The sequence below is a fragment of the Oncorhynchus tshawytscha genome, linkage group LG21 (assembly GCF_018296145.1).
Source record: "Oncorhynchus tshawytscha isolate Ot180627B linkage group LG21, Otsh_v2.0, whole genome shotgun sequence".
In the NCBI taxonomy this organism is placed as follows: domain Eukaryota; kingdom Metazoa; phylum Chordata; class Actinopteri; order Salmoniformes; family Salmonidae; genus Oncorhynchus; species Oncorhynchus tshawytscha.
Window position 1 is genome coordinate 12,981,086 of NC_056449.1, and position 26,629 is coordinate 13,007,714.

At 45.9% G+C, this 26,629-nt stretch overlaps 1 protein-coding gene and 1 long non-coding RNA gene across 3 annotated transcripts in view; one reads left to right on the forward strand and one right to left on the reverse strand.

The window, feature by feature from the left end:
• The window catches only part of LOC112220966 (solute carrier family 43 member 3-like), a 22,701-nt gene extending 426 nt beyond the window's left edge, over window positions 1–22,275 (reverse strand). Inside the window, exons 1-12 of one of the 2 annotated variants that reach the window (XM_024382980.2) lie at window positions 22,186–22,275; window positions 21,627–21,866; window positions 21,256–21,385; window positions 14,420–14,466; window positions 14,181–14,257; window positions 13,859–13,951; window positions 13,583–13,722; window positions 3,627–3,742; window positions 3,324–3,467; window positions 1,910–2,017; window positions 404–590; window positions 86–209 (exon numbers count right to left, since the gene is read on the reverse strand). In XM_024382980.2, coding sequence (XP_024238748.2) covers window positions 86–209; window positions 404–590; window positions 1,910–2,017; window positions 3,324–3,467; window positions 3,627–3,742; window positions 13,583–13,722; window positions 13,859–13,951; window positions 14,181–14,257; window positions 14,420–14,466; window positions 21,256–21,385; window positions 21,627–21,813 — 1,353 coding nt within the window. In that variant the 5' untranslated portion in view covers window positions 21,814–21,866; window positions 22,186–22,275. Of the gene's footprint in view, window positions 1–85; window positions 210–403; window positions 591–1,909; window positions 2,018–3,323; window positions 3,468–3,626; window positions 3,743–13,582; window positions 13,723–13,858; window positions 13,952–14,180; window positions 14,258–14,419; window positions 14,467–21,255; window positions 21,386–21,626; window positions 21,867–22,181 lie in introns of both variants that reach the window. The other variant, XM_042303098.1, reaches the window with a different exon arrangement.
• On the forward strand, window positions 5,077–12,858 carry LOC121840367. Its single transcript, XR_006079559.1, has 2 exons — window positions 5,077–5,306; window positions 10,583–12,858. It is a non-coding gene; the product is annotated as an uncharacterized LOC121840367 (long non-coding RNA).
• Window positions 22,276–26,629: the final 4,354 nt, after the last annotated feature.

Consider the following 26,629-nt stretch of genomic DNA (forward strand, 5'->3'; position numbering starts at 1 on the left):
TGGTAAAGGTTAAAGCCTGCTGCAAAGCTCTCTCAAAGGTAAAGGTAGTCTATCTGGTCATTCTGATAACAGTAACTCCACTCACGTATAGTGGGTCTCCTCCCAGCACTCCTTTGACCAGGGTGAAGCAGGGGTACTGCAGCAGAGCCACCACTGCAGACAGAGCCATGAGCATACCGTACAGCTTCCCAAAATGACATGGAGGAAAACTACACAGAGGGAGTGAGGCAAGGGAGATAATTTAATTCATTTGTTACTACTGTACAAGAGTATGACACTAAGAATGTGTGAGCGTCTATCTGTACTCCCCTTATCCTGTTGCATAATGTTTGTTATTGCAAACAGCTGGTGTGTGTGTGTGTGTGTGTGTGTGTGTGTGTGTGTGTGTGTGTGTGTGACTCACGCAATGCTGATGAAGGCTGCATTGCCTCCATAGAGGAAGGACCGGTTGAGGACTTGCAGGATGAAGGTGAGGTACTGGAGGGGGAGGAAGGGAGTGGAGGCACAAATGGAGAACAGGACACACTGCAGGGCCGTCAGGGTCAGGGAGAGCACTGATGCACGCAGGTCTGCCTCCTTCTCACTCATTCCTGCACACACACACACACACACACAACACACATACATACACCAAAACATACAGTATGCCCACACACATATACACACACAAACACACAGATAAGATTAGTGTTGTGTGTACAAACCCATGCATATTTTACACCCTTCCCCGCCCCCTTCACAGTTAGGTATCAGGGTCAGAAAATCAAGCAGTTCTCAGGGATCTGGTGTTGAAGTTAGTTTAGAGTATGATTTCACTTATGAGTTTTCACAAAAATACCGTCTTGTACACATATTTCAGTAGTGTGAAGATGTTAATCTCGATTTAATTCTGTCTTCTCCATTTCTACACCACCTCCTTAGGTAGCATACGACAACACCACTTCAGTCACCCCTTTCCAAGCAGTAATGTCCTGAAGGTCAGAGGCTCTTCAGCCCAAATGTTCCTCCAGTAAAACTCTTAATAGCAGAGCAATTTATTTGAAAACAGCTGTAATGTATAGACATCCTTATATTTGAGACTTGTTTTATTGAGTTTTAACTGAAATTACAGTAATAGGCTGTTACATTCTGAAATTGTTGGCATAGCAACAAAAAATGACCTGTGAAAGAACGTTCTTTGTGTGTTTGGTTTGGAGTGTGAGGGATAAAATAATGTATATGTTGAAAGATAATGATAAAATAATTCCACTCTGAAACCTTATAACTGTATGAAATTGATTAGAATCATAAAATTATAATCTGATGATGTGTGCAGTTTTAGTCAGAATTTGGTTAAACAATGTATTTGTATAGTGGGAAAATACAGACTGTCTGAGCAAGGAGTATCTTAGGATTTGAACTTGTATGTGTGTGCCAAAGAAAAGAACCTGAGAACAGTTCAACTTTGTTTGGACCGACCTGGCCAGGCCTCTGAGGAATTTATGATAGCATAGGGAGTACCTCTCAAGGTTTCCCTAATCTCGGGGGAATGGAACTGTCGGCTGGGTAGTGATACACAGTGGTGAGAACTATGGAGAAGGATACAACTCACCTACTGTTTGTGTGTATGTATGTGCGTAGGATACCTACTGTTTGTGTGTGAAGGTATGTGCGTAAGGAGCCAGTATAAAATGCATGTTTTTGTACAACGGACTAGGACGTCCTCGTGAATAAACATTTTGACTATTGTTAGCTGAGAAATCTGTCTGTTTCATTTAAACCAGAATCTTACAAACTCTGGGTTGCAGACTGAGTAGAATAATTGAAGTTTATGAACATTGATAACAAAATTCTCATAACATTGAGTGTGTGAGGTTTCACATGTGTGTTGTAGAGAATTTGTATTAGTGTCTGTAGGTGAAGATTTTACCTGGGGCCCTGGGCTTGCCCTTGTGTCGGTCCATGATGAGGCCGTTCCAGGGGGCACACAGCACCCCACAAAGCTGTGTCACAGCAAAAGCATTGGTGTATGTGCTCACTGCAGGGAAAAACAGAGCGGAATTTGTGCTTAGAAAGAGAGAAGAGTTACACTTTAAACAACTTTTATTTGTAAGTCTACTTTATTAAACATCAGTAAGATATTTATAAACGATTAAGACAGTAATACACTACATGGCCAAAAGTACATCTCATTCCAAAATCGTGGACATTAATATAGAGTTGGTCCCCCCTTTGCTGCTATAACAACCTCCACTCTTTTGGGAAGGCTTCCCACTAGATGTTGGAGCGTTGCTGCAGGGAGTTGCTTCCATTCAGCCACAAGAGCATTAGTGAGGTAAGGCACTGATGTTGGGCGATTAGGCCTGGCTCGCAGTTGGTGATCCAATTCATCTCAAAGGTGTTCGATGGGGTTGAGGTCAGGGCTCTGTGCAGGCCAGTCAAGTTCTTCCACACCGATCTCGACAAACCATTTCTGTATTGACCTCACTTTGTGCACGGGGGCAATGTCATACTGAAGCAGGAAAGGGCCTTTCCCAAACTGTTGCCACAAAGTTGGGAGCACAGAATCATCTAGAATGTTACTGTATGCTGTAGCGTTAAGATTTCGCTTCACTAAATCTAAGGGGCCTAGCCCGAACAATGAAAAACAGCCCCGGATCATTATTCCTCCTTCACCAAACTTTACAGTTGGCACGATGCATGGGGGCAGGCAGCGTTCTCCTGGCATCCGCCAAACCCAGATTTGTCCATCGGACTGCCAGATGGTGAAGGAAACTAATTTCATGGAGTCTCATTTCTTGAAGCACAAGATAAACCGTTCTTGCGCTGACGTTGCTTCAAGAGGCAGCTTGGAACTCGGTAGCGAGTGTTGCAACCGAGAACAGACCATTTCTACGCGCTACACGCTTCAGCACTCGGTGGTCCCATTCTGTGAGTTTGTGTGGCCTACCACTTCACAGCTGAGCCGTTGTTACTCCTAGATGTTTGCACTACACAATAACAGCACTTACAGTTGACCGGTGCAGCTCTAGCAGGAATTTGAAGAACTGACTTGTTGGAAAGGTGGCATCATATGACGGTGCCACGTTGAAAGTCATTGAGCTCTTCAGTGCGGTCCATTCTATGACCAATGCTCGTCTATGGATATTCCATGGCTGTGTGCTCGGTTTTATACACCTGTCAGCAACGGGTGTGGCTGAAATAGCCGGAGCCACTAATTTGAAGGGGTGTCCACATAGTTTTTTGCATATGTATAATGTCTGATGCATAAGTATAATGTCTGACAATAGGCATTTGTAAGTGTGTGTGTGTGTGTGTGTGTGAGTGTGTATGTGTGTGTGTACCCAGAGAGGGTTCTCCCTGGGTCAGTCTCTGCAGCATGGGGTTGAGGGTGCCGATGAACAGGTAGTGTCTCAGCTGCATGACAGATAGCCACACCAGGTGCCAGAGGAAGAACTTGGACAGGAAACACTCCCAGAAAGTAGCCACTGAGAGGGGTTGGGGAGGAGAGTAAGAGGTCAAATCAGTCACAAATACACACAGATTACATAATTGCAGTTAACAAGGTCTGTATGGTCAACCAATCATGAATATATGGGACAAGGGAACGAGAAGGGCTGATATCAACTTAACCTAAATCTACACACCTTTCTCTGCGCTCTCCTTGCTAAAAGGCGTTTCCTCCGTGACATCTTCACTCTGCACGCTGGCAATTGCTGCTGTCTGCTCCGGGCTAAAAGTCTTGGTCTGGCCACAGTTTATTCTGTCACAGGAAGTAATAGCAACACTGGTTAGTGTCACACAGAGAACAGACAGACTGGACCCACAGGGGGTGTGCTGGGGTCTCTAGTTTGTTAGAGCTTCTGCTAAGAGCAACAAACAGTCAGCAGACATGTATTCCCTTCTTTCCCTGGGTCAATTTTCTGTCCAACTCCTGTTCTTTCACCTAGGTGTAGCCCTCAGGGTGGGGGTAGGGGATGTGTTCTTACCCATAGGTGTATCCCTCAGGGTGGGGGTAGGGGATGTGTTCTTTCACCTAGGTGTATCCCTCAGGGAGGGGGTAGGGGATGTGTTCTTTCACCTAGGTGTATCCCTCAGGGAGGGGGTAGGGGATGTGTTCTTTCACCTAGGTGTATCCCTCAGGGTGGGGTAGGGGATGTGTTCTTACCCAGAGGTGTATCCCTCAGGGTGGGGGTAGGGGATGTGTTCTTTCACCTAGGTGTAGTTCTTTCCCTCAGGGAGGGGGTAGGGGATGTGTTCTTTCACCTAGGTGTAGCCCTCAGGGAGTGGGTAGGGGATGTGTTCTTACCCCTAGGTGTGTCCCTCAGGGAGTGGGTAGGGGATGTGCTCTTACCCGTAGGTGTAGCCCTCAGGGAGGGGGGGTAGGGGATGTGTTCTTACCCCTAGGTGTAGCCCTCAGGGAGGGGGTATGGGATGTGTTCTTATCCATAGGTGTATCCCTCAGGGAGGGGTAGGGGATGTGTTCTTACCCGTAGGTGTATCCCTCATAAATGAATAAACAATATCCCCATTTTAAATAGAATTGTAACTAAGTAAACTTATACTCTGTTTTATAAGTGATTAACAATATGAGTTCATAAGAAGGGATTGTGTGACACGGACAAGGAGTAATAAAAGTTAATGAACACCATTCCAACTAGGAATAAAACGATTGGGTTGTGGACTGTGAAAACAGATAAGGTTGTTAGCCTATGGTTGACCCTACAGAAACTTAGCTCTGGGGTTTTTAGATAAGGCAGTGAGTGCATTCCTAGGTTTTCTGTTAATTAAAACTGTCAGTTCAGTGGTGATCGATAATGTTGAGGGGTCAAAAGTTATCTGGGAGTGTGTTAGTAAGTTAGAATGAACTTTTCACCTCACTTTGTCCCGGTCGAGAGGAGGGGATTCTGTTAAAGCAATGAAATGATGTCATGATCTGTATATAAACTGATGCATGTGTTTGAGTGGTCGCGCGCCCCGAGAATAAATTCTATTACCTATTATTGAAAGACTGGTCTGTGTCTATTTTATGCAAACAAGAAATCTTAGAAATTCTCATAAAATAGATTAAGGGCTTTCAATTGAAGAAAGCACATTGGCATAATTAAATTATAGTAACAATTGGTCCTTTCGAGTGGATTCCACAAACTTCTCTGTCGTCCGAAGGGAAAAGCCCGAAAACCGTGCGCACGGACGAGGCTGGACTGGTTATTTAAAGTCCTGGCCTCCAGCAGAGGTTTAATAACAGGCCGGTATATATATCTTAGGTCGACAGAGAACGTGACGGAATCGAACCGGCATTGCTTTTCCCAGTCTACAGGACGAAGGTAAATAGTCTTTATTCTCGGATTTGGGAGGAATTAGTTAAGATATTTTTGACTGAAGGTGCTAAAGGAGTTTGGATTTAATCAATGATAGTTGCTTGAATATTTTGAACAAATACAATGGGTTTCTACTTTGTGTTTTAACCTAAATCGATAGGAAGGAAGGAAACGAGTCTGAAATGACTCGTGGTAAGGTGCACTACCAAAACTAAACTAAAACTTAATAATTCCTGGTTTTGCAAGCCAGAAGGGTGTTAAGAAGGGATATAGTACATATTGTTAGATGGGACGTTCGTTCTGTACAAATAGGATAACCATTAATTCAAAAGACATACCTAAATAATAAATTAGGCTTGGTGAGAAGGCAGGGTAACTCTAGGCGAACATAATGATTGAACCTATTCAATACTGAAAGAAATTAATATCTAAGGGGAGGAGAGGGAAGCCAATTCTAGAGTAGTGCGATATGAGATATTAACGTTGAAAGTCCCAAGGAACAATAGTTTATAATGAGCTTATAATTGTATACGGGTGAAATGTAATGTCCAAATCAAAAGTCATCTATAGTTGAGGTTTCCAGGAAGGAGAATACATACTGATTACCATTAAAGAGACACACACATAGTCAGACAGAAAAGCAACAAAAGTAACTAAGTAACGGTAAATAGCAGATTCATAGAAACACGCACATAGGTAAGTGATTAAATACCATAGCTACAAGTAACGGTAAGGATTAAAGTTGGGTAGAAGTTCCTCAAAGGAGGTGTCGGAACTAACGGGAGACGAGAGTTATAAAGTCGAGAAAAGTGGATAAGGTGAGTCAAAAGAAAAAGAGAAAATTGGACATTTCGCCCGGGAGTGTAACACTCCCTGTAAACGTCACCACCAATATTGTAATTTAACTGAGGGGAAGGTCAGAGGCGACAATCGGGTAAAAAAAAAAGAAGGGTCAGATACAAAGAGAGCGAGATTAATGAGAATCCTAACTGAGGGAAAACTTTGGGCGTTTAAATTGGAGCTATTTTCTGTTGTCCAGATGCCGGAGTAACAAATACAGATAACTGTAAAATGGGTCTATTTGCGGAGAATCTCAGTCAGTCGCATAGTGTTGGTGGTATAGTGGTGAGCGTAGCAGTCTCACAACCTGCAGTCCAGGGTTCGGTTCCCAGCCGAGGCGTTAACTAAAAAGATAAATGTGTCTGCGTTTTTGGTTGTAATTAAACTTGTTTTGTTTTGCAGAGGAAGTTATAGTCACTAGTATTGGTATAAGATATAAACTGAATGTTTTAAATAGTTTGTTTGGTTCAAATTGAAAGACTAATTCATTCAACTTAAAATAAGGACGAAGCGAATTTTGATGCAAGACGATGTCTGTTCACTAAATGATCTGTTTGAATAATGTATTGGGAATAGAGTCGTAATTAAAATGCTAAATCAAAGACGAGACAGTAACTTAAATCAAATGAATTCTGAATAATAACAGGGAAACAATTACGATAGATTTGTGCTCATCGAAATGTTCTTATAAATTTAGCGAATTGGGAGATGAGAGATGTTGATTGATGTTGTAAACTCTAATTCAGGATTCAACAGATGTGATAAATTAGGTTTGGTTTATCGAACCCGAACTACTGTTGCTGCAGACAGCCAACAATTATTTACAATTCATTGAAAATCCTTGTGAATTGAGTCGAGGTTGAGCGCTTGTTGATGACATCACTCGCAAGGCACTTTTGTCGCCACGGAAGTGATGTCGTGACTGGGAGTAACGGAGAAAATTGTTTGTCTTTTAGAAGGAAAATGCGTGCATTATTGTTTAGAGTCACTTTTCAGAAGTTGATAAAAATGTCCAAATACATTTTTAAAAGGAGTATGTAAATCGTCAGGAAAGATGCTAAAAACTAGCAGCTGATTCGCTAGGTGGGCATCATTGATTTGTGGCATTTATTTGGACTGTATTAGGCTATGAGAAGGGAGATTGAATGTCTGAATCGTAAAACATTGTGATAATGGATTCTGATGGTTATTGATTCCTGGTTTGATTGTTTATGTAACACCAGTGAATTTGAGCACTGTTTCCATTATGTGGAACAATGTTAGGGTATTAATGTTGAAAAGCAACATCTATGGTAAAACATAATTGCATATGTTTCAGGAAACTAGCTAGGTTGAATTTGGTTATTTGAGCTTTTCCCCTGATACGTAGACATCTGTAACAGGGCAAGTTGTTTTTCCTTGAGGAACACGCAGATTATGTTTTGTTTTATTGAGATGTAAACGTGAGTCTCTGAGTAATTTTGTCATCTGAAGCATTATAGTAGTGAGTTTTTGTATAGATTGTTTTTTGCTGATAAAAGTGGTTTGTTTATTTGGTTACCGATGATTGTTTATTCTAGGAGTGGATTTAACTTAATTAAGCATTTGTTCTGGTGTGTTTAAGTAGGATTCTTTATACCGGGACGGATGGAAGTTATCTAAAATATGTGAGCTGAAGGAGCCAAGGGAAAATACATTTACATTTTTACATTTTTACTGAGAAAAACATCTGGGAAAAAATTACAGGTTTTCTTACACTGAGAAATGGTACGACATTTGCAGGTTAAGTATCTAAGGGGAACATTGGATAATAAAAGGTTAATTGTAATACATTGGATAATAATGTTATCAGGTTAATTGTATCTAAGGTTAATTGGTAAGCATTGGATAATAATGTTATCAGGTTAATTAATTGGATATAATGTTATCAGGTATAATTGTATCTAAGGGCATTGGATAATAATGTTATTCAGGTTAATTGTATCTAATAAAACATTGGATAATAATTCAGGTTAATTGTATCTAAGGGGAACATTGGATAATAATGTTATCAGGTTAATGTATCTTGAGCATTGGATAATAATGTTATCAGGTTAATTGTATCTATTAGGAAAATGTTCATTTAAGTTTATAAGTATCAGGTTAATTGTATCTAAACTTATAAAAGGGTGGATATGATTTGTTATCAGGTATTGGATAATAATTATCAGGTTAATGGGTATCTGAAGGGGAGCAGTAGCAGGACCTTATCATGACTAGTGAATGCTAGTTCAGGTTAATTTATCTTTGGTGTTAAAGGTTATTGTTTGCATTGGATAATATCTTCTGGGTTTAAGTTTTTAATTTGAATGTTTTTATTTTAAGGATAAAGGGTTCTTTAATATGTCTAATGGGTTAATTGTATAAAAGGGGATGACATAATCATGACTATAAAAGGGTGGTATGGTTATTGACCTTATCATGACTATAAAAGGGAATGGTATGACCTATTATAATGACTATAAAGGGTGGTATGACCTATTGACCTTATCATGACTATAAAAGGGTGACCATATGACCTTTATTGACCTTACAAAGTGGTTCATGGTTCTTTATAAAAATTGACCTTATCATGACTATAAAAGGGTGGTATGACCTATTGACCTTATCATGACTATAAAAGGGTGGTATGACCTATTGACCTTATCATGACTATAAAAGGGTGGTATGACCTTTGACCTTATCATGGCTATAAAAGGGTGGTATGACCTATTGACCTTATCATGACTATAAAAGGGTGGTATGACCTATTGACCTTATCATGGCTATAAAAGGGTGGTATGACCTATTGACCTTATCATGACTATAAAAGGGTGGTATGACCTTTGACCTTATCATGGCTATAAAAGGGTGGTATGACCTATTGACCTTATCATGGCTATAAAAGGGTGGTATGACCTATTGACCTTATCATGGCTATAAAAGGGTGGTATGACCTATTGACCTTATCATGACTATAAAAGGGTGGTATGACCTATTGACCTTATCATGGCTATAAAAGGGTGGTATGACCTTTGACCTTATCATGGCTATAAAAGGGTGGTATGACCTATTGACCTTATCATGGCTATAAAAGGGTGGTATGACCTATTGACCTTATCATGGCTATAAAAGGGTGGTATGACCTATTGACCTTATCATGACTATAAAAGGGTGGGTTGACCTATTGACCTTATCATGGCTATAAAAGGGTGGTATGACCTATTGACCTTATCATGACTATAAAAGGGTGGTATGACCTATTGACCTTATCATGGCTATAAAAGGGTGGTATGACCTATTGACCTTATCATGGCTATCTTTTGGGGTCTGATCAGCCTCAGGGGAGAGTCATTTGTATAATGAATGTGGTCATTTGGGTTAATAGTTAAGGTAAATGAATTATAATGGAGTTCTGGTTTGGGGTTTAGAATTATTGTTTGAATCACTGAAGAGAAAGTGTTTCAGGATTCTGTTTTACAACATTAGCTGTGAAGTTTTTGAATGGGCTATTAATGATTTGGTATTGTAACAGAGAAACAAATCCTATATATCATTGAGAATAAATAGGGGAAGATAAGATACATTGAGGTTTGGATAGGAGATATATTAAGCCAATAGGGCAGGGAATTACATAGAAAAATAAGTTTCAGTTCTTAGGGGTGATAAATTACTGTAGATAAGGTATTCCACACTTTGCAACATATATTAAATTCATGTTATTGTCAGATAGAATACTGAGGGTCCCTGAAGGAAAGAGCTTGTTAGTATAGGGAGGATTTGGATATGGTTAGCATTTGTTTTGACTTTGTTTGACTATTAGGATTTTAAAAAAAAATAGTATTACATTTAACAGGAATATAGGACATCTGTAATTTAGGATTATTGTGAGGATTAAGATAGATTGATTAAGGAAATGTAAGGACTTTAGAGAAAAGCCACTCATAGACATGTTTTTTCTAAAATCAATGATTTTAGATAAAGTCAAACAGTTAGAAGCTTAGTGGTATTTGAGAGATATGAGAGAAAAGGGTTACGGTTTAAATCGGTAAATATATATATTTAAGAAAATATATAAGTAGCACAGATACTTCTTAAAGTAGATAAGAAACTTGACAGAGTATTGGTACAGGATTGACATGAATGGACGCCCAAGGGAGAATTGGACATGTGGAAAATTAAAGGGGCTCCTACATGATGATGTCAGACATAAGGATAATTCACTAATCTTACCTAAGTCATTGTTTAAGAGTAGGCAAGGTTGTTACCTGGGCAGAGCCAGGTAACAAAGGGGGATGGGTAAATTGTGTTCTAGGATAGGATGTGACCTACGGGATAATTAACTGATAAAAAAAAAAATTGCTAACAAGTAGGTATAGAAGTTAAAGATATAATCAGACAGAACAAATGAGAAACTGTTTGTTAACCAAACCTGTATGTCCAAGATTTTATGCACTACAGGTGAATTACAGGTGAAGTCACTCAATCCAGTCCCTGAGGCCTGTTGGGGGGACCATACCAAGGACTCCTGGTGACAGCTAGCAGAAAGAACTACCCGGATTCATATCACACTGCGGGAGGGTAAGACACACTGACACTGTCGAACAATAACAGAGTTCGAGAGGAGAACTGGAATTAACAGAATTCTGGGGGCCATCTCTCAAATGAAAAATACCTTACCTGTCCTTTCCTCACTGTTCTTGTTCATAGAAGTGAAAATGTGTCTGACTCTTGCTAATGATGTGTTTTCTGGAAGAGGGTGGGGCTTTATAGGTGAGCTGTCCATCCTAAGCTGTATGGTTGGAGACCTTATTCCTACACCATGAACCCGAGAAGGCCAGAGGGTAATATTGACATAATTAAACAAGGAGAAATTAGTATTAACCAAGCATAAGAGATCACTTGATCTGGATAAACAGGAAGTGAGAGTAGGATAGGGAGGGATGTCTCAGTGGAGTTCTATGTAGACCAAGTGGTGTCTCTGACTCCTTGGCAGTTCAGGACTAAGAGTAGCTATTATGGAAGACAGCTATGCAAGTCTCTGTGTAGGTCATGGAAAAATGTTATAGCTCACATCATGTGAGAAGGCTACATAAATCTACATACCCAGCATGGAAGGAGATGGAGTGTAGTGAAAGTAAGGGTTTCAGTTGATAACCTAGTGCATTCCAGGTAGAAAAAGTTAGAGCAGCTGATTGCTCTATAGTCAGCAGAATACAAGCAGAATCCCTGACAAAGCAGATACTGACTGTGGAGTTGTCCAGAGCCAAGAGACGGTGTGGATAGTTCAGAAATGGAATTATTCACCTAAGGGAACAGCCTGTATGGTAAAGCTATTCATGGGAGCAGGATAATAAGTTGTATGGATTTGCACTATTTATATCCACATGTTCCTCTGAAATCTGAGCTTCCTCCTTTCACAGAGGCAACGGGAGACTGTTTATTGTTTGATTCAGTATAGTACTCCTGAGAAATATGTGGGGTAAAATCAGTACTGCAATAGGACAGATAATGTTACTTCTGATGCGACCAATGAGTGATTTGGCAGGCTGGTTGAGATCTGGGGATTTCAGTAAGATAAGGAGGCCCAGGGCTCACATCTGTTGATTGTTTGGGAGAATGACATGATGACCGAGTATTACGGTCTAATTGAACAGAGGTATGTGTACTGGTACATATGAGAATGCCTTTCACACTCATTCAACACCATGACATGGTGTTGGCCAAACGGGAGAAAAGAAGTACTCCGACTGGGTCTTTTGATGATAGGGTTTGTATTAATAACATGGTGGATCCAAGGGTGGCAGATGAGATCAAAGCTACAAATTAGATCCTGGCAGGATTAGAGTCAAGTATTTTTTGGTGGTCCACTCTCAATGAGAATGTGGATTGGATCAATTATATCTATTAAAAATCCACAGCGCTTCACCAATTATGTTAGAGATGTAATGAATGACTAGGCAGAATAGAATAGTCTTGGATGTTTGCTGGCTGAAGAGGGTGGGATTGTATAGGTAATTTGACTCCGGGATATACAGTTGGGATGGATCAGTGACCAAGGCCTTGTCTGGTTTACACACTCTAGTTCACGAGTTGGAAATTAACTCAGGGGTGGATACTTCTGACTAATTGGGTTGACAGTGTGTTTGGAAGATGGAAAAATGGTATGATTACTGTGTTATGGGCTACCTTCACCTGTGTGACTGTGTTAGTTTTGTACGGACGTGGTTGATTGTGTGTATGAAAGTTATCATTTCCAGGACTCTGGAGAAATGGATGACACTTCAGATGGTGATATATGGACCAATCCTAAGCTCTGTCCAGTGGAATACAAAATACATGGCTTGGACGTAATAGAAGAATCCGGATCCTTTCACTCGCCAGGAGACCATATTTGATGTTTAGGAAATTTAGATGTTTTCTTGTTTCAATGTATAGACTGTATTTCATGAAGATTAACAGAAAATCCTGATCAGTAGAATTAAGATTCTGATGTAGGATAGAACAGTCATTGAAGTTGATTATGTACATACGTGTATTGGTTTGTCTTATTCCTAGGATATCATTGAAGTCTCCTTTTAGTGTTTAATGAAGGTATGAATTGTTTAGTCATTTTCGGGGTGGATTGTTGGATTTATTATGGATAAATTAATAAACAATATCCCCATTTTAAATAGAATTGTAACTAAGTAAACTTATACTCTGTTTTATAAGTGATTAACAATATGAGTTCATAAGAAGGGATTGTGTGACACGGACAAGGAGTAATTCAAGTTAATGAACACCATTCCAACTAGGAATAAAACGAATGGGTTGTGGACTGTGAAAACAGATAAGGTCGTTAGCCTATGGTTGACCCTACAGAAACTTAGCTCTGGGGTTTTTAGATAAGGCAGTGAGTGCATTCCTAGGGTTTCTGTTCATTAAAACTGTCAGTTCAGTGGTGATCGATAATGGTGAGGGGTCAAAAGTTATCTGGGAGTGTGTTAGTAAGTTAGAATGAACTTTTCACCTCACTTTGTCCCGGTCGAGAGGAGGGGATTCTGTTAAAGCAATGAAATGATGTCATGATCTGTATATAAACTGATGCATGTGTTTAAGTGGGAGCGCGCTCCGAGAATAAATTCTATTACCTATTATTGAAAGACTGGTCTGTGTCTATTTTATGCAAACAAGAAATCTTAGAAATTCTCATAAAATAGATAAAGGGCTTTCAATTGATGAAAGCACATTGGCATAATTAAAGTGTATCCCTGATGTGTTCTTACCCATAAGTGTATCCCTCAGGGAGGGGTAGGGGATGTGTTCTTACCCATAGGTGTAGCCCTCAGGGAGGGGTAGGGGATGTGTTCTTACCCATAGGTGTAGCCCTCGGGGGGGGGTAGGGGATGTGTTCTTACCCATAGGTGTAGCCCTCAGGGAGGGGGTAGGGGATGTGTTCTTACCCATAGGTGTAGCCCTCAGGCAGGGGGTAGGGGATGTGTGTTCTGGGTAGCAGGAGGAAGGTCCTGACCAGGTGGATGATGCAACACGCAGCCAGGAAGAGGAAAGAGGCACGCAGAGAGATCCCAGCCTCAAATAGCAGCTAGAACAGGAGAGAGAGGCAGGAGGGATGCCATCATTATCACCATCATCATCATCATCATCATCACCACCACCATCATCATAATCATTACCTCATTGACAGCTATCAATTTATAATCTCTGTGTGTGTGTTTTACCTTGATGATGAGAAAGAGTGCGGAGGAGGAGTCGAAGGCACCATTGTAGAGGGTGATGATGGTGGAGCGAGCGGAACCAAACAGGTTGCCTATCTACAGGAGTAAGAGAGAGGTGAAGCATATTTCATGAGTACATACCACAGACTGACAAAACCCCAAGTCAAACAGAAGCAAAAGCATGGCCCAAGGCAAGGCTTTGCTAATCATGAGTGTGTTCCCAGTCATGGTCCTCTTTAATTACTGAGAGAGCTCCTCTGCCCTGAGGACTGCTGTGTACATGACTGATGTTTATTCGGGAGGGAATTAATATGAGAGAACAGACCTGCATGTTGGTGACCAGAAACATGATGCCTCCCACAGAGATGCAGGACAGCGCTGGGAAGAGGAGAACGGACAGAGCTGAGAGAAGAAAAAAAGAACAGACTTAGTTCTCTTGAAATCTTGCGAACTGCTGACAAAAGGGTAACAAACGTTCCAACTGTTGATAAAAATGTATCAAACACTTTGGGGTTTGGGTAAGCTGTGCCATAAAGCATGTTTTTGAAAAGTCAATGATTTTACCTGAACTTGAGAAGGCCACAAACAAGGCACCAGAGGTGTACATTGATCTGGAGAAGACACACACATACACACTTGCTGACAATCAGAAACACAATGTCACAATGAGACCAGTCAGGGGGTAATGTAAAAAAAAAAACTCAGTTTAACTTCTCGTATTCTTGCCCTCTAGGTGTTTCTCCCACTATCCTAGCCCTGTTTGAAGAGCCTTAGCCCACATCAGCTGTGTTTTCCTGGTCCTCGCGACGAGGTCTAGATCACACCTCAACCTCTTTTATTTGTATTATTTCACCTTTATTTAACAGGTAGGCCAGTTGAGAACAAGTTCCCATTTACAACTGTGACCTGGCCAAGAGAAAGCTGTCACGAGTCCGACCGAGGGTGTTTCCTTTTTCCCGGGCGGGTGGCGCTCGGCGGTCGTCGTCACCGGCCTATTAGCTGCCACTGATTGTTTTTCCTCCCCCTCCTTGTATGTTTAGTGGTAGCACCTGTGTAGGGTTAATTAGTTTGTCTTTATTAGACAGCCGGCCCGCCTGGTTGTTGTGCGGGATTATTTCTATGTAACCTTCGGCTCTGTTGTGTTTGGAACGTTACTTTTGTGAGCACCCTGTGGTGTGTTAAGCGCTATTAAAAGACGCACAGCATTGAAATCTGTTTCCTGCATTTGACTCCACACCCACGACACCCGGAGCATTACAGAATCCCGCACCTATCAAATTGAATGGAGTCAGCAGGAGCAGCAGCCAACCCTCTCCCATCGATGGAGGAACGGGTTCTCCACCACACCACCGTCCTCCATCGGATCGGATCCGCGATGGATCAAGTGATGGAGAGAATGGACCGATGGGAGAGGAGTGGTCTCCTCTCTCCACCTTCGGCACCCACGGTTCCGGACTCTCCATCTCCCGACTCCAGCACCCTCCGTCTGACGCTACCGAAGGCTTATGATGGAGCTGCGGCGGGTTGCCAGGGGTTTCTGCTTCAGCTGGAGCTATACCTGGCCACCATCAGACCCACTCCCTCAGGAGCAGAGAGGGTGAGTGTCCTCATCTCCTGCCTCACGGGTCGTGCTCTGGAGTGGGCGAACGCAGTCTGGAATGGCCCAGACTCAGCGCGGGAGCACTACCCAGAGTTTTCCCGCCGCTTCCGTGCCGTGTTTGATCACCCTCTAGACGGCCGAGCGGTGGGAGAACGACTATTTCATCTCAGGCAGGAGAGGAGGAGCGCCCAGGATTACGCGCTGGAGTTCCGGACCTTGGCAGCCGGATCTGGGTGGAACGACAGGGCCCTCATGGACCACTACAGGTGTAGTCTCCGAGAGGACGTCCGCCGGGAGTTAGCGTGTCGGGACACCACTCTGTCACTGGATCAGCTGATTGACATGTCCATTCGACTGGATAATCTGCTGGCTGCCCGCGGGCGTTCAGAGAGGGTCCTGTGCATTCCACCACCCAGCCCCTCCGCTCCCATTCCGATGGAGTTGGGAGGGGCTGCGCCGAGGGGTACCGGAGGAGGAGGCCTTCCCTGCACCAACTGTGGTCGGAGAGGACACACGTCTGATCGGTGCTGGGGGTCCGTCTGGGAGTAGAGATGGCAGGCGGAACGCTTCTCGGTCACCCCAGGTGAGTCAGCATCAAACTCACCCAGAACCCCTTGTTGGCCACATGTTTGTCTTAACCTTTTTCCTTCACTTTTTTCCCTCTTCCCAGCATAGGGCGCTAGTCGATTCAGGCGCAGCTGGGAACTTTATGGATCGCGGACTCGCCCTTAAGTTAGGGGTTCCGCTGGTGCCGATAGATTCTCCCTTCCCCGTGCACTCCCTAGATAGCCGGCCATTAGGGTCAGGGATGGTCAGGGAGACCACGGTCCCACTGGACATGGTGACGCAGGGGAATCATAGGGAGCGTATCAGTTTCTTTATTATTGATTCGCCTGCGTTTCCAGTGGTGCTGGGGACTCCCTGGTTGGCCCGGCACAATCCTAAAATTTCGTGGAGACAGGGGTTCTCCAGGGGTGGTCAGAGGAGTGTTCTGGAAGGTGTTTGGGAGTTTCCATCGGTGCCACGTCGGTGGAGAGTCCAGACCAGGGTTCCACGGTGTGCATCCCCCGAGTATGCCGATTTGGCAATCGCTTTCAGTAAAGTGAAAGCGACTAAATTACCACCTTATCGACCGGGAAGGGATTGTACGATAGATCTCCAGGTAGACGCTGCGCTTCCCAAGAGTCACGTGTACCCGCTGTCCCAGGAGGAGACGTTGGCAATGGAGACATATGTCACGGAGTCGCTGGGACAGGGGTACATTCGGCCCTCCATTTCACCCGTCTCCTCGAGTTTCTTTTTGTGAGGAAAAAGGAGGGAGGTTTGCGTCCGTGTATCGATTATAGAGGTCTAAACGCCATCACAGTGGGGTATAGTTACCCTCTACCTCTCATCGCTACGGCGGTGGAATCGTTCCACGGAGCGCAGTTCTTCACAAAACTGGATCTCAGGAGCGCGTATAGTCTGGTGCGTATTCGGAAGGGAGACGAGTGGAAAACCGCATTTAGTACTACATCAGGCCACTATGAGTACCTCGTCATGCCGTATGGGTTAAAAAATGCTCCAGCCATTTTTCAATCCTTTGTAGACGAGATTCTCAGGGACCTGTGCGGGCAGGGAGTGGTTGTTTATATCGATGACATTCTGATCTACTCGGCCACTCACACCGCGCATGTGTCTCTGGTGCGCAAAGTGCTTGGTAGACTGCTGGAGCATGACCTATACGTCAAGGCTGAGAAATGCGTGTTCTCTAAACGAGCCGTCTCTTTTCTGGGATATCGCATTTCCACCTCGGGGGTAGTGATGGAGGGTGACCGCATTAGTGCCGTGCGTAATTGGCCGACTCCGACCACGGTAAAGGAGGTGCAGCGGTTTTTGGGTTTTGCCAACTACTACCGGAGGTTTATCCGGGGTTTTGGCCAGGTAGCGGCTCCCATTACCTCACTGCTGAAGGGGGGCCCGGTGCGTTTGCAGTGGTCAGCCGAGGCGGACGGAGCATTCAACAAGTTGAAGGCGCTGTTCACTGATGCGCCCGTGTTGCGCATCCGGACCCCTCTCTAGCATTCATAGTGGAGGTGGACGCGTCCGAGGCTGGGGTGGGTGCCGTGCTATCACAGCGCTCGGGTACGCCACCAAAACTCTGCCCCTGCGCTTTCTTCTCAAGGAAGCTCAGCCCAGCGGAGCGTAACTATGATGTGGGGGACCGGGAGTTGCTAGCGGTGGTTAAGGCACTGAAGGTGTGGAGACACTGGCTTGAGGGGGCTAAGCACCCCTTTCTCATCTGGACCGACCACCAGAATCTGGAGTATATTCGGGCAGCTAGGAGACTTAACCCACGTCAGGCAAGGTGGGCCATCTTCTTCACCCGGTTCCGGTTTACTTTGTCTTATAGACCGGGCTCCCAGAACGTAAAGGCTGACGCACTGTCCCGCCTTTACGACACGGAGGATGGGTCCACCGAACCAACTCCCATCCTTCCCGCCTCAAAGTTGGTAGCCCCAGTGGTATGGGAGGTGGACTCGGACATCGAGCGGGCGTTACGGGCTGAACCCGCGCCTCCTCAGTGTCCAGCGGGGCGAAGGTACGTGCCGCTTGGTGTTCGGGACAAACTGATTCGGTGGGCTCACGTCCTACCCTCCTCGGGTCACCCTGGGGTGACGAGGACAGTGGGGAGCCTTCGGGGGAGGTATTGGTGGCCTACGTTGGCTAAAGACGTTAAGGGTTATGTCTCCTCCTGTTCAGTGTGCGCTCAGAGTAAGGCTCCTAGGCACCTTCCTAGAGGGAAGCTACAACCCCTCCCCGTTCCACAGCGGCCATGGTCACATCTGTCCATAGATTTCCTGACCGATCTTCCGCCGTCTCAGGGGAACACCACGGTTCTAGTGATTGTGGATCGGTTCTCTAAGTCCTGCCGTCTCCTCCCGTTGCCCGGTATCCCTACAGCCCTACAGACTGCGGAGGCGTTATTCACCCATGTCTTTCGGCACTACGGGGTGCCGGAGGACATCGTTTCTGATCGGGGCCCCCAATTCACGTCTCGGGTATGGAGAGCGTTCATGGAACGCTTGGGGGTCTCCGTCAGCCTGACCTCCGGTTATCACCCCGAGAGTAATGGGCAGGTGGAGAGAGTGAACCAGGAGGTGGGTAGGTTTCTGCGGTCGTATTGCCAGGATCGGCCAGGGGAGTGGGCACGATACATTCCCTGGGCTGAAATGGCTCAGAACTCACTACGCCACTCCTCTACTAACGTGTCCCCTTTTCAGTGTGTGTTGGGGTACCAGCCGGTCCTGGCACCATGGCATCCGAGCCAGACCGAGGCTCCTGCGGTGGAGGAATGGGTACAGCGCTCCAAGGAGACCTGGAGGGCCGTCCAGGACTCTCTACGACAAGCGAGTGGACGGCAGAAGAGGAGTGCTGACCGCCACCGCAGTGAGGCCCCCGTGTTTGTACCGGGGGACAGGGTCTGGCTCTCGACCCGAAACCTACCTCTCCGCTTGCCCTGCCGGAAGCTGGGTCCGCAGTGTGTAGGGCCCTTTAAAGTCCTGAGGAGAATAAACGAGGTGTGTTATCGATTACAACTCCCTTCCTATTATCTTATTAACCCCTCGTTTCATGTGTCTCTCCTCAGGCCGGTGGTGGCTGGTCCCCTGCAGGACAGTGAGGTACCGGAGGTCCCTCCCCCTCTGGACATCGAGGGGACCCCGGCGTACACGATCCGGGCCATTCTGGACTCAAGGCGCCGGGTGAGGGGCCTGCAGTACCTCGTGGACTGGGAGGGGTACGGTCCGGAGGAGAGGTGCTGGGTACCGGTGGGGGACATCTTGGATCCCTCCATGTTGAGGGATTTCCATCGCCTCCATCCGGATCGCCCTGCACCTCGTCCTCCGGGCGACCTCGAGGCCGGTGTCGGCGCGCTGCGGGAGCCGCGCGTCAGGGGGGTACTGTCACGAGTCCGACCGAGGGTGTTTCCTTTTTCCCGGGCGGGTGGCGCTCGGCGGTCGTCGTCACCGGCCTATTAGCTGCCACTGATTGTTTTTCCTCCCCCTCCTTGTATGTTTAGTGGTAGCACCTGTGTAGGGTTAATTAGTTTGTCTTTATTAGACAGCCGGCCCGCCTGGTTGTTGTGCGGGATTATTTCTATGTAACCTTCGGCTCTGTTGTGTTTGGAACGTTACTTTTGTGAGCACCCTGTGGTGTGTTAAGCGCTATTAAAAGACGCACAGCATTGAAATCTCTGTTTCCTGCATTTGACTCCACACCCACGACACCCGGAGCATTACAAAAGCAAAGCAGTGCGACAAAAACAACACAGAGTTACACATAAACCTCCCTCTCTAGTCTCTATCCTCTCTCTATTTGCATTCCTTCTCTTTTCAATTCCCCTCCACCTAGAGTGAAAACATGTGGATTTGCTTCTGATTGGCTTAGGAGGCAATGTATGGGGAGTTTGTTGATGCAGATTTGGAATCTTGGGCTATGGAAGGTTTTTTCAGTAACTGGGTCTGTGCCACATTAACCCTAGTTGGCCCAGCCTAACCCCATCAACCCCAGGCTCAACCACACCCCGAACACTCACAGTCAACAACATAACCCCCAGCCCTTAACTATATCTGTAAATGTCTCCCACCCTGTCCAACTTCATTCCCTCTCTGCTTGGCATGTCCACTCCCCCTCCATTCCTTACCTCTGGCAGTGCTCGCCCTCTGGCGCTGTCTTGCACCGTCTGTTGAATAACTAGGCACTGAGTCCAATCTACTCCAACAGGAAACTAGAAGCCCAGACAACTCAACTTACACCTTTCCCAGCACTTTCCATTGGCCACTCACTGACTCACTCAATTCCCCTCTCCCTTGCTTCTCCCAGAGCTTTCTCCACATCTGTTATTGTGAACAGACATGGGAACCCCTCCAAAAGGAAATAACAGGATGCGACAGCCAGAAAAATAGTGACTTAGCACTAAAGGGTACACATCCTCATGCTTTCCACCATCACTTAAATACCACAAACAGAGAGACAGATGGGCAGGGACAGAGTGAAACTGTTGGAGAGAGTGGTAAAGAGAGAGACTGAAAGAGGTTCTCTGTTATGGCTGAGGCAATGGCAGACTGTGTTTAGTTTAGTATTATAAACGGAGTAGTTTGGGTCCTTGATGCTGATTGGCTGAAAAATCAGACAATATACCACAGGTATGACAGAAAATTACTGCTCTAATTACGTTCGTAACCAGTTTATAATAGCAATAAGGCACCTGGGAGGTTTGTATGATCAATATACCACGGCTAATGGCTGTATCCAGGCACTCTCCGTTGCGTCGTGCATAAGAACAACCCTTAGCCCTCGGGCCTTATTGCCAGCTGTCTGGCTGCTTCATAGCACTGTGCTTTTTGAAGGTCTCTCAGTCTAACAGCCATAAAATGAGCCGTTAGTGCAGCATCGACCAGAGACAACGAAATCTCAACTCCCATGAGATTAGGCATGTATTAAAGCCTCATTAACTCTGAACAGATTCTTAAATGTTTCACAAGACTCTATAATATACTGTCTTCACGTAAGGCCAAACCATTGCGGGTAACTCAAGACTAAGACTAAGACTAATCAATGGTTGATGTCAACGGGAGATTTGCGGGAAAGGTCAAGATACAGTCACAAGATAAGACAAGGCTCATATAGTTGTGTTCAGTATCTTGTTTTAGTGACACTACTGCATTAGGTTGTTTACATTATGGATATGGTTGAATATAGGCTATCAACCCTGTGCCGCTTAATGATGCATTATAACATGTTTACAAAAAAGACTCACATTCCCAGCAACCTGGCCACCATGGTGCCAAAACGGTCAAACAGGAAGCCATTGGGCAGCAGCAGGAAGTTGTTCATGAAGGAAGCGATGGTGAAGATGAGGGAGAACTGTTCATCCTGAGCACTGCAGTCTGACACACACACACACACACACACACACACACACACACACACACACACACACACACACACACACAGGCAGAGTGCTGTCAGTATGGGCAGGTGTGTGTGTGTGTGCATGAGTGTGCCCAGGCCTCTGAATGCCCTTTAACATATTTATTTGTATTGTAAGATATACTGTGAATCCAAACAAATTATACATTATGTGAGAATGTGTTTGAAACGGGATGATGAGGTGTCTCAGCCACTGACCTAGGAATTGTGTTCCATTGACCCCGGTAGTGTTGACACACAGGTAGCTGAAGTAGCCTTCCGTCTTCAGGACGAACACCAGGGAGGCCCAGCCAAAAACGGCCCCCGCAAAACACAGGCACTCCAGCAGTCCTGTGACCAAGGTCAGCCACCGCCGCACCACCGCCTCACCCTCACAACCCAGCATGGTCTTGTCCCGCACTTTCACTCTTTTTAGGTTCCCTGGGGGAGTCACTTCACCTAAGAGAGAAAACAAGAAAAAGAGAAAATCAGAAAACAAAACCCAACAAAGATTTTTAAAAGCCCATCTCTTCTCTGAAAGTGATTTCAAATCTCAATGACTCTCTTGAATGCCCTCTTGAATAGCATATACCCTAAAATAAGGCTTTTCTGTGTCGTTTTGATCGACTGGCCATTGCATTTTGCAGCAGTCGCATTGAAGGCAAACATACATATCTAACATTCCAAACATATTGCCAAAGAAACTAGATGTAATAAAAAAGAGACAACTGCCCTGTCGCAACATTCAGTTTTGTGGACAAATGAACCACTTACTCACAGTTCAGAAGAAGCTCTCCAACTACTCTTAGAAAACTACTCCCCTCTCTTCCCTCAACTCTCTTTTATAGTTTATATAGCCTTCCTTCCACCCAGTCTCCCCTCCCCTTCATTTGACCCCTCCTCTCCCCTAAATCCCTCTCTCTCACAAAATGACGTCCTATTTTCAGGGTTTTGTCTGATGGCGAACACATGAATGTGAAGGAAAAGATACAACGAAAGAAAGCCAATACACACCATGGAAGCAAATTAAATGACATATGGGAGAGATACTTCCAATATTGCCCATCTGTAAAAAGGACTGTTCATTTGTATGTACTCTTTTGCTTGTCTAAACTGTTGCTATTTGCATTGCTAGTGAATGACCAGTGTCTTTCAATGCGTATCAAGGGCATTAGCACTTAGCCTTTAACATTCATGTGGTCCCTCTCTCACTCATTCACTCCCTACTAGTAAAGTGAAAAGGGCTGGTAGACTCAATGGGTGATGCAAGTAAACTATGAATAACGACCACAAGGTCTGATAATGTCATAATTCAGTTTTTACACCTCGGATCACAAGACCCTCTTTGCCAGAACACAGCGTAACTTCCTCAAATCCATGACCGCATACGTCAAAAGAGACAGAGAGAGAGAAAGAGAGAAATAGAGACAGAGAGAGATATAGAAATATAGACACAGCAACAGAGAGAGAGAGAGAGAGAGAGTGGATGATTACTATACAACACACTCAGACACAGCTTGGTACTCTGCTGTGTTGAAGGCCAGGGTGAAGGTCTTCTCTTTCTCAGATGCGTTCAGGGCTGAGAAGTCAAAGGCTTCTGGGAAGAAGCGATGGATGAGTGCACAGAACACCAGCCCATCACACCATGAAGATGAGAAGTTCTTTACGGAAATGCCCTGGGAAAGAGGTGGCAGGCAGAGTGAAATTGTGACAGAGAGAGAGAGAATGAAAGAGGGAGAGAGAAATAGAGAGAGAGAAAGAGAGAGAGCGAAATAGAGACAGAGACAGAGAAATAGAGACAGAGAAAGAGAGAGTTGAGATAAAAACAAACATACAGGCTATCACACATAAAGAAACAGTTATCAAACATACAGTCAGAGAGATCCTACATTCCCATCCTATTCAGATCCATGACTGGTCATGTGTGATAAATCCTATCTTATGCATAATAAACTCAGCAAAAAAAGAAACGTCCTCTCACTGTCTCACTATTTTCAGCAAACTTAAGATGTGTAAATATTTGTATGAACATAACAAGATTCAACAACTGAGACATAAACTGAACAAGTTCCACAGACATGTGACTAACAGAAATGGAATAATGTGTCCCTGAACAAAAGGGGGGTCAAAATCAAAAGTAACAGTCAGTATCTGGTGTGGCCACCAGCTGCATTAAGTACTGCAGTGCATCTCCTCCTCATGGACTGCACCAGATTTGCCAGTTCTTGCTGTGAGCTGTTACCCCACTCTTCCACCAAGGCACCTGCAAGTTCCTGGACATTTCTGGGGGGGAATGGCCCTAGCCCTCACCGGGAGAGATCCAGGCTCTTTGCTGGCCATGGCAGAACACTGACCTTCCTTCCTGTCATGCAGGAAATCACGCACAGAATGAGCAGTATGGCTGGTGGCATTGTCATGCTGGAGGGTCATGTCAGGATCAGCCTGCAGGAAGAGTACCACATGAGGGAGGGGGATGTCTTCCCTGTAACTTACAGCGTTGAGATTGCTTGCAATGACAACCAGCTCAGTCCGATGATGCTGTGACACACTGCCCCAGACCATGACGGACCCTCCACTTCCAAATCGATCCCGCTCCAGAGTACAGGCCTCGGTGTAACGCTCGTTCCTTCGATGATAAACTCGAATCCGACCATTACCCCTGGTGAGACAAAACCGCGACTCGTTACTGAAGAGCACTTTTTGCCAGTCCTGTCTGGTCCAGGACAGTGGGTTTGTGCCCATAGGCGACGTTGCTGCCGGTGATGTCTGGTGAGGACCTGCCTTACAACAGGCCTACAAGCCCTCAGTCCAGCCTCTCTCAGCCTATTGCTGACAGTCTGAGCACTGATGGAGGGATTGTGCGTTCCTGGTGTAACTCGGGCAGTTGTTGTTGCCAGCCTGTACCTGTCCTGCAGGTGTGATGTTCGGATGTACCGATCCTGTGCAGGTGTTATTACACGTGGTCTGCCACTGCGAGGATGGTCAGCTGTCCGTCCTGTCTCCCTGTAAAGCTGTCTTAGGCGTCTCACAGTACGGACATTGCAATTTATTGCCCTGGCCACGTCTGCAGTCCTCATGCCTCCTTGCAGCATGCCTAAGGCACTTTCACGCATATGGGCAGGGCATCTTTCTTTTGGTGTTTTTCAGAGTCAGTAGAAAGGTCTCTTTAGTGTTGTTACGGTTTTCTAGGTGTGAAGGAGAGTCGGACCAAAATGCAGCGTGTAGATTGCGATCCATGTTTAATCAAACAAACGTAACACGAATACACACAAAACACTACAAAACAATAAACGTAACGAAAACCGAAACAGCCTATACTTGTGTCAACTAACACAGCGACAGGAACAAAGACACTAAGGACAATCACCCACGACAAACTCAAAGAATATGGCTGCCTAAATATGGTTCCCAATCAGAGACAACGATAAACACCTGCCTCTGATTGAGAACCACTCCAGACAGCCATAGACTTTGCTAGATAACCCCACTAGCTACAATCCCAATACATACACACCAAAACCCCAAGACAAAACACACCACAATACAAAAACCCCATGCCACACCCTGGCCTGACCCAATACATGAAGATAAACACAAAATACTTAGACCAGGGCGTGACAGAACCCCCCCCCCCTAAGGTGCGGACTCCCGAACGCACCTCAAAACAATAGGGAGGGTCCGGGTGGGCGTCTGTCCATGGTGGCGGCTCCGGCGCGGGACGTGGAACCCACTCAGTTAATGTCTTAGTCCCCTCTCCTCGCGTCCCTGGATAGTCCACCCTCGCCGCCGACCATGGCCTAGTAATCCTCACCCAGAAACCCACTGGACTGAGGAGCAGATCGGGACTGAAGGACAGCTCGGGACTGAGGCAGCTCGGGACTGAGGGGAAGCTCGGGAGTGAGATAAAGCTCAGGAGTGAGAGAGAGGAAGCTCAGGAGTGAGAGGAAGCTCAGGAGTGAGAGGAAGCTCAGGAGTGAGAGGAAGCTCAGGCAGGTAGGTACATCTACCAGATCCTGGCTGGCTGGTGGTTTCAGCAGATCCTGGCCGACTGGCGGATCCTGGCCGACAGATCCTGGCCGACTGGAGGATCCTGGCGGATCCTGGCCGACTGGCAGATCCTGGCCGATCCTGATGGATCCTGGGATCCTGGCGGATCCTGGCCGACTGGAGGATCCTGGCAGATCCTGGCCGACTGGCAGATCCTGGCCGATCCTGGCGGATCCTGGCGGATCCTGACGGATCCTGGCCGACTGGCGGATCCTGACGGATCCTGGCCGACTGGCGGATCCTGACGGATCCTGGCCGACTGGCGGATCCTGACGGATCCTGGCCGACTGGCGGATCCTGACGGATCCTGGCCGACTGGCGGATCTGACGGATCCTGGCCGACTGGCGGATCTGACGGATCCTGGCCGACTGGCGGATCTGACGGATCCTGGCCGACTGGCGGATCTGGAAGAGTCTGGCCGACTGGCGGATCTGGAAGAGTCTGGCCGACTGGCGGATCTGGAAGAGTCTGGCTGACTGGCAGATCCTGGCAGACTGAAAGATCTGGCTGCTCCATGCTGACTGGCATTCTGGCTGCTCCATGCTGACTGGCGGCTCTGGCTGCTCCATGTAGGCTGACAGCTCTGGCGGCTTCTTACAGATTGGCAGCTCTGGCGGCTCCGTGCAGACTGGCAGCTCCTTGCAGACTGGCAGCTCCTTGCAGACTGACAGCTCCGTGCAGACTGACAGCTCTGTGCAGACTGACAGCTTGGGCTGTTTCATGCAGACTGACATCTCTGGCTGCTCCATGCAGACTGACAGCTCTGGCTGCTCCATGCAGACTGACAGCTCCTTGCAGACTGGCAGCTCCTTGCAGACTGACAGCTCCTTGCAGACTGACAGCTCCGTGCAGTCTGACAGCTCCGTGCAGACTGACATCTCTGGCTGCTCCATGCAGACTGACAGCTCTGGCTGCTCCATGCAGACTGACAGCTCCTTGCAGACTGACAGCTCTGGCTGTTCCATGCAGACTGGCAGCTCTGGCTGCTCCATGCAGACTGACAACTCTGGCTGCTCCATGCAGACTGACAACTCTGGCTGCTCCATGCAGACTGACAGCTCAGGCTGCTCCATGCAGGCTGGCAGCTCTGGCTGCTCCATGCAGACTGACAGCTCCTTGCAGACTGAAAGCTCTGGCTGTTCCATGCAGACTGGCAGCTCTGGCTGCTCCATGC